At 35.7% G+C, this 8541-nt stretch overlaps 2 protein-coding genes across 2 annotated transcripts; one reads left to right on the forward strand and one right to left on the reverse strand.

The window, feature by feature from the left end:
- The first annotated feature begins 854 nt into the window (after nucleotides 1-854).
- Nucleotides 855-2484, forward strand: LOC107472045 (uncharacterized). The gene has a single exon (XM_016091618.3). It carries the CDS (start codon nucleotides 982-984, stop codon nucleotides 2338-2340), a length of 1359 nt encoding a protein of 452 aa, XP_015947104.1. The 5' UTR covers nucleotides 855-981; the 3' UTR covers nucleotides 2341-2484.
- An 806-nt stretch (nucleotides 2485-3290) lies between these two features.
- Nucleotides 3291-7986, reverse strand: LOC107471858 (uncharacterized; the record flags this gene model as incomplete). The annotated part of the gene is given in 13 exon segments (XM_021132567.2): nucleotides 3291-3730; nucleotides 4006-4132; nucleotides 4220-4567; nucleotides 4740-4949; nucleotides 5137-5291; nucleotides 5381-5558; nucleotides 5740-5870; nucleotides 6002-6104; nucleotides 6434-6530; nucleotides 6904-6979; nucleotides 7193-7295; nucleotides 7418-7538; nucleotides 7921-7986. Coding segments are annotated over 12 exon segments (1785 nt in total). The 3' UTR covers nucleotides 3291-3578.
- Between the last annotated feature and the right edge of the window lie 555 nt (nucleotides 7987-8541).

The raw sequence follows: 8541 nt of genomic DNA on the forward strand, positions 1-8541 counted from the left end.
TATATTCAAATATGACACTTTAAATTTTAAAGACTAAAATAAAATTACGCCTAAATATAGAGGACCAATTTAGTACTTTATCCTATTTATATGCTATTGTTATTATTACCCTGTTAATTTTGTTACCTTCTTTTTTTGGGTAGGATAATTTTGTGTGTGTACCTTGGTCCTTATGAGACTGCAGAGGAAGTTGAAAAATAATGGAGAGGAAACAAAACTTGTAAATTTTTATATGTAACTTTTTTTTGTATTCATTTTTATATGTAATTTATGAGAATTTTGGCTCATTATCTTCTGATCTGTCAGAAAAAAAAATAGACTTTGTTAGTGTGTTAGTAATATTGAATCCAATCAAATACTTTGGTATAAGCCCAAACACAGTGCGTAGACCCAAGTATAGAAGTTATAAATATTAATATTCATATATTCCAATTTTCATGCAATTAATTTTTAAATTTATTATTTAAAAAATCATTTAAATACATAAATTTAATTAAAAAATTACATAAAATAATTATATTATTTTTGTATCAAAATTAAAATTTAAATTTAATGCATGAAAATTTAAGAAATTATTATAATTTTTGTATAAACCTTTTAATTGTAAAATATTTTTGAGAGACTCTTAAAAAACCATCAATTTTAAAAAAATGGGAATAGACTAGCAAAGATGGCGCCACAAGTTATTAAGGACTATAATAAAGCCTTTAAATAAAATCGGAGCGTCTAAGAGGAGCGGTTTCCCATCCAACGGCCAGGATGAGAGCTTCAACGTCTAATTAATAATTATTTCTCCTCCGCTTCCCTCCAACGGTCACATTGACATAACGTCAAAAAAAATCAAAATACAAATAATTTTCCAAACTCAACTCACGAATCACACTCCCTTCTTTCTTTCTCTATTTTTCAAAGAATCATAACGAAAACGAAGACGAAACCAAAAGAATTGAAGATCCCAGATTCCAGAACCTTCCAACAACAATGAGCATTCTTCAGTATCCAGAAACCGCCACCAACACTGAGCTTCAGGTTTGGAACAACGCAGCATTCGACGGCAAAGAATTCGAAGGCTTCTCGTTCCCTGTGAAGTCTTCTTGGTCCTCCATTCACTCAACGGATTCTCTCCGATCCGATTCCACCAAGGAAAACCTGAGCCCCGCTGCACTCAATTCCTCCCCCGTTCCCGCCAAGAACAAGAACAATAAGGGTTTTGACGAACCAGAAGACGAGAGAAAGATTGACCTCGAGATCCGACAAATTGAGGATCAGATCAAGCGCTTAACGTCCAAACTCGAATCGCTTCGGCTTCAGAAAGCGGCGGCGGCGGCGAAGACGGTGGAGAGACGCGGAAGAATTGTGCCGGCTAAGTTCATGGAACTGAAGGAGAGTTCTCAAAGCTCTGCTATCAAGATAATCGAAGAGACTCCGAAAACAAAGGTTGCGATGGCGGCGCCGGCGACGAGGAGAGGAATGAGTTTAGGGCCAGCTGAGATCTTCGCTGGAGGAGGGAGGTTCTCTTCGATCCGGCCGGGGAAGGCGAATATTGCTAATGCTACAACCGCTGTTCCGGCTACGCAGAGTCGTCGGAAATCGTGTTTTTGGAAACTGGACGGTGTGGATGAAGTGAAGGCAGTGAGTGAAAGGAAGAAAACCTTGAGCCTTAGCCCAAAATCGAAGAGAATCGGCGGTAGATGTGACTCGGTTCAAGGTTCAAAGCAAGCTGCAACTGTTACTTTGGGAACAAGGAAGACTGGTGCTGTTGCTGCATTGGTTCAGCCGAGGAAGCTGTTCAAGGAGGGGGAGAAATCTGTGCCTAATAAGAAGGCGGTGAAGCAGGGGAGAATGGTAGCAAGCCGGTATAACAATAATAATGGTGGTAATTCTGTTGGTGTTGATGCAAGGAAGAGGTCATTGCCTGAGAATGACAAGGATAATGATGGTGGTAAGAGGTGGGACAAGCGGCGCGCCTCGTCGCTGCGAGGGAGTGGTCAGGGGAGTGAGGTTAGGGTGAAGAAGAGGTGGGAGATTCCTGCACAGGTTGTGATGTGCAAGAAGAAGAATGAGAATGAGGAGGTGGAGGTGGAGGAGGAAAAGGAAGAGATTCATGCAGGTGTGAGTGGTGTGTTGCTTCGGAAAATTAGAACACTCAGGTACCTTAATGAGAGTCCTAGAGATTCTGGAGCTGCTAAAAGGGTGGCTGATTTGAATGGAAAGAGGTCTTATTTCTGCCCGGACGGCGACAATGATGACGGCGATGAAGATAATCATGAAATGGAGGAGGATGAGGAGGAGTCTGTTTGCCAGGTCCTAAGTTTTGATGATGATGATGATGGATGCTGATGAAGAATGTAGACGGAATGTGAGTTTTGTAGAACTTGCTATGTTCTGCTTAATTCTTGGGGAGCTGATATTGATATCTGTTGAGTAAAAATAAATAAATAAATAAGCAACGTTTTCTTCTCCCAGTTGCTGGAGCTTTGTGACTCGATTGGTATTGTTGTTTGAAGTTGTGAGTAAAACATGTCTCTCATGCTATAATTGTACATCAATTTGTCTCTATCCATGCGTAATACAAGATTGTCTATCTAATGATTGCAACCGATTTAGTTATAAATGGTTACTTCTTCCTTAGAAGATTGTCTTTTTGGTATTGTTGTCCTTTCCGGTAGCCATGGGGGATCACAATTATATGATAGGTTTTAGGGTTTCAAGTTTAGTTGTCAAACAATATTGTTCATGGACACTATATTATGTTCTGATCAAATCAGAGTTTCTAGTACTGCTATCTGGAAATTTATACTATATTCCACTTTTTCTGTTTTGTAGTGCCAGTGAAGATATGCCTAAAGATAATTAAATGGGTGCACATACTAAGTGAAGTTCTTAATGTTAAATAATGCAATCACAAATGACAACTGAACATAACCAAAAGATTAATTTTCTCATTATAAAAAATGAAGAAAAATGAATTAGTAATTAAATAAAAATAGATGTTACTCAAGCTAATTCAGATGAAGCCAAAAATATTTTTCTTGAAACTGGAATGTAAAGACACTACAACGATACAAAGTGGTTAGAATCCGGTTCAAGCCTTTGAATTCTCAACTCTCGTTTTATTGAATCACGAAAACTTTATATATCAAATTAACTTAAAAAAAGTTTTGGGTGGTTCCAGAGGTTCAATTCACATCTCAATTAGCCAATTCGAAAAACACTTGTTTAAACCAGTTAATCTGTTTGTTAATCATAGGACTATCTCTTCTAATCACGGTTAAAAAGAAATCTAACAATATTTCAAAGGCTTTCAGCCTGGGCTGTATTTATGAGTAATTTAATATATAGTAAAGAGCCACATGGACCATCATGGTCTATAATTCAGCTTGGTCCATTGTAGAAGGCTCCATCTTATGTAAAATAACTAAATAAGTGTTTCTTTTCTACATCAACTTGGATAGTACAACAAACTCTACTCATACAACCATTTGATGCCAAAAACCGGGCTTCAGTTAAAATGCTTTCACCAAAACCCATTTTGAAACAACAGAAACAGAGAGTTATCCCAAAACAAAAACCAAATATTAATGCCTGAAGTGCCTCACTTGGGTGAAAACTAGTGAAACACCGTACTTATTGCAACAGTCTATAGCATCCTTGTCTCTAATACTCCCACCTGGTTCTGCAATGACACCAACCCCACTTTCACATGCTTCTTCCACTGCATCCTTCCAAGCTGCATATAAATTAACATACACACGTCGATGTCGGATTTTAATAAAGAAGTGTCAATAATGTCACATAACTTGAATCCCATGGGAGTTATTGTATGCCTTTAATTAACACTAGTATTTTTTATATCTAATTTTATCAATGACAATGGGAGATTACTAATCAATTTACTTTCATCTTCATATGAAAAAGTGATGGCCTTCTTAGAATATCTACATAAAACATAAATGCTAACCATGCATCCCCATGTCTTATTAAATATTTGCTTTTAACACTTACCAAATGGGAAGAAGGCATCACTAGCCAAAGCTGCTCCTTTAACATCATCTCCAGCTTTCCTCATAGCTATTCTTAAGCTCTCCAAACGATTTGGCTGGCCGCTTCCCATGCCTAACATGCACTTATTCTGCCAAAACAATTATTGAAGAACATGTTTAGATCCCTATATATGAATTGAAGCCTATAAAAGCTTCGACATATAGCAGATAACAACCTTAGCTATCACTATTGCATTGCTTTTGACATGCTTCACGCACAACCAAGCAAACTCTGCATCACGAAGCTCGTCATCCACTGGAGTCCTCTCAGATACTACACTGAACTTGATGTCATGTGGGGTCAAGTCATCTGAATCCTGCACTAACCACCCTCCTCCAACCTGCCTGAGAGAAAGCTTTCCTGCTTCGTTCTTTTTCGCTTCAAGAATCCGTAGAGTCTTTGACTTTCCGCGAAGAACATCAAGCCCCTCCTCTGTGTAGCCAGGTGCAACAACAATTTCATAGAACATTCTTGTCTCTCCATCAGTTGGGCTTCTAAATTCACGAATTTCTTTGGCAAGAACCTAAAGAATGAAAACAAGCATTATATTTATCCCCCCATGTCACAAAAAGGTGAAACAATGGACTCATATGCCAACTCGCAGTGGCACCAATCAACTATTTCAACAATTTGTCATGGATAAATATAGAGATTTCAGATTCCTGATAACCTATATTTTTTACTAATTGATTTACCTCATCGACTTCCACGTTGAAAGCTACAATTCCACCAAACGCACTCACTGGATCACCTTTAACAGCTAGTCTGTACGCTTCAAGAATATCATTACGTGATGCTACCCCACAAGGATTAGTATGCTTCACTACTACACATGTGGGATCCCTAAACTCACACACACAGTTCCAAGCAGCATCGGCATCCAAATAGTTATTATATGACATCTCCTGCAAGAAAAATGTTAAGGGTGTAAGACCATCTACAACATTAACTTATATGAAGATCAATAAAGGATTACATTCATTCAGAAACCCTTCATCCACAAACATGATATAATGGGTTTTGGTATATTTCATATATATTACCATAAACACATCACACAATTAGATAAAAGAAATTGCAGTTAATTCCCACCTTTCCATGATGTTGTATGGCAGTAGCAATTCCACCACCATTAACCTCAGAAAGTCTTTTGTCAACATAGAATGCGGCTTTTTGATGAGGATTTTCACCATACCGGAGAGAACTTTTGAGCGACAAAGGCACAGTCAAGCTAGGAGGAAATTTATCTGTCATAAAAAAGAGAGCACATGTCAAATCAGAATACAATATTCGAATACCAGGCAACAAACGAACTTTCATTGGTTTTATGCATTACCTCCCCCACTCTGCTTCCACAGCCACTCAGAAACTGCAGAGTCATAGGCAGAAACATGTGCAAAAGCTTTCCAAGCAAGCTTTAACCTGAACATTTGATCATCCTGATTTCCCTTCAAAAATTCCAATAATGCAGGGTAGTCTTGTGAATCAACCACAACCAAAACATCCCTGTGATTCTGTTCCAAGAAGTTGAGAGCTTGTGTTTAAGATGTTTCAGCAGACAAATGACAGAATTCAGCTCAAACAAGGTTACAAAACATTAGAAGTTTTCATGACAAGATAAAGAAACATTGGCTAAAAAAAATATTGCCTTCATTTCAGATTTTTAATTATTAGCACTTTCAGCAAACAAACAACCTTTGCAGCAGCCCTTATCATTGCTGGACCACCAATGTCAATGTTTTCAATTCCATCCTCAAACTCTACTCCAGTTGATGTTACTTTATCATAAAATGGGTACAAGTTCACCACAACCACATCAAAAGTACCTAGAAAAGGAACAACTTGAAATCAATAAAAGTACCCAACCTCACAACTTGAACTAATACAAAAGTCCGAATTCAAAATTTCATATTCTAGCATTATGTACCTTTAATAAAAAAGTTGAGCATAAACTTACCAATTCCATGAGTGTTGAGAGCTTCAATATGATGTTTTTGATCTCTTCGAGCAAGGATACCTCCATGTATATTAGGGTGCAAAGTTTTGACACGACCATCAAGCTGTGACAAAAAGCCAAATCATTCTTGTTGATAATTAAAGTTGTGAAACTCAAGCTTCAGTGGAATCAAGAGACCAAAAATACCATGAACATGGCTAAGAGGTGGCAAAAGGGGAATATTGCATATGGAAGAAAGAATAAAAAGTAACTATCCTACAAGCTGGCCATATTGCAGCAAAATAGCAGATATACCTTCATTGAAGTTTGAACTTTTAAACACAAGCTTCGGTAAACAACAAAAATTCAGTGCTCATCGGAAACCCATCCCGAATTAATGCATAATGGAAAATACATATTGAAGGCCACCCAATATTGTTCATAATTACTCACCATCTCAGGAAACTGGGTCAGCTGTTCGACTTTAGTAACAGCCACTCCAGCACTCTCCAATGCAGAAGCTGTTCCTCCAGTCGACACAATAGTGTACCTACAATTCAATATTGGGATCATCAATACTCCCTCTCTCCGCAAATATAAGTGACTTTTGACAAAAATAAATTGCTAGCTTCAACAATATTTCAAGTGTTCAGACCAAAGTCACATTACAATTACATTGTATAACATATATATAACAAGAGTAATGCTTCACATCTAAGTCTTTTCATAAACCAAGTCCAATCATATTAAACAATAAAACTTGGAATAATGCTAGCTATATCTGATTTTTGTTATATTAGACCAATTTGACTGGACTTGTTAATAAAAAGACTTAGATGTGTAGCATTATTCATATAACAAACTACTTCTAACATTTAAAAAAAGAAAATAAAATTGATGTTACCAGAACCGAAATAACTTACCCCAATTCCTGAAGTCCATTCCCAACAAAAGCAAGATCCTTCTTGTCAGAAAGTGATATCAATGCTTGCTTTCTACCTGTTTCATAGCAAAAGAAGACAACATGCCAACAACCTATTATTCTTATGTTTTAATGAAAAGAAAATATTTGCATAGAGCTAACAATGGTGCCCATATACAACATGTAAATATTCTAAGTAAACACATATTATAACTGAACCAGAAAATAGAAAAAGATAAAAAATAATAATAAAATAAATAAAAGGGTGATAGGAGTTGAAAAGAAAATACCTGAATCAGAAGAAGAAGCAGAAGCAGTTATTGGATGTGAAACTGAGGTAGTGTCAGCCATGGCTTTGATAGGAAGGTAGCTGAAGCACAAAGAGGATCGAACCTGAAACATATGCATTTCAAAGACCATGTAAACTTTGCAACAGTTACTTTTTTAGTTCTTATAATCATCATCGTCGTTATTATTACTATTTAAAAATAATACAAGAGAAGAATAATAGATACCGAAGTAGGTGGAAGGAAATGGGAATGAGAAGAAGGAGAGAAGAGGGAAGCACGCAAAAGACGAGCAGCAGCTGTGGTGGGGGAAGTAGCAGCGGGCGCAAACATGATAAAGCTTTGAGCCCTGCAATCAAAAAGTTTAGCTTTTTGAGGATTTGGCGTTAGAAGTGAGCATCGAGTCAACTCCGAGTTTCCTGTTTGCTATAGTACACGCACTTGAATAAACATATTCAAGTTCAACTAAAATTTTGAAAAGTAAGCATACAAAATTAACATTCAAATCCACAAAGTAAACATAAACAGTTTTCTAATTTGCAACTTAACAAGTTAACCAACAATTAGAACTCACATCCTCCAACACTATCAAATATATAAGCATAGATTATATTAAGCAGTTTTTAGTTTCAACAACTAACAAGTAACTTAGTAACAGCATCGGCATTGTAGATTCTAAATTCGTAATAATTTATCCTAAACCCTAAATTCCTAATTATCAATTATCATACCTTATAGGCTTCTAGTGACTAGTGAAAGAGGGAGACACAAAGACGCGAAGGAGTAGAGCAGCGGCACTCCCTCTCTAATTGTGTAATAAAAATAGATAAAGTAGTTAAATCATAAAATATGTGTTAATATTTTATTTTTTATATTGTCTACTAAGTTATTAATGTATATTTTTCTCTAATTAAAAAGAGTGTGATATTATGTAAAATGATTTATTGTAAGAAATAAAATATATATTATTTAGAGAAAAAACTCAAATGTAGTTATTTTTATGTGAAGTTGTTAATTAAAAATTGTTAAATAATTTAATATATTTAATTAAGATGAAAACTCATTAACTTCACGTTAAATTGATACCTCAAAATCGTTAGATAAAAATTTAGTCAAATCAATTAAATTATTTAACGGCTCTTAGGTATCAATTTCACGTGAAATCAACTGCACCTGAGTTTCCACCATTAATTAAATTATTATTTAATAATTTTTAGTTATTAATTTCATATTAAATGTAATTACATTTAAATTTTTATTTTTTGTTCATTTATAAATTTTAATGCATTCACATGATAACATGTTTTCCGTTCACATTTCTTTATTTTATGATTATCTATATTAATAATATA

Source organism: Arachis duranensis, chromosome 10, assembly GCF_000817695.3.
Source record: "Arachis duranensis cultivar V14167 chromosome 10, aradu.V14167.gnm2.J7QH, whole genome shotgun sequence".
NCBI classification, from domain to species: domain Eukaryota; kingdom Viridiplantae; phylum Streptophyta; class Magnoliopsida; order Fabales; family Fabaceae; genus Arachis; species Arachis duranensis.

Coding starts and splice junctions, on each gene's coding strand:
- LOC107472045 (XM_016091618.3), top strand. CDS start 982: ATGAGCATTCTTCAGTATCCAGAAACCGCCACCAACACTGAGCTTCAG.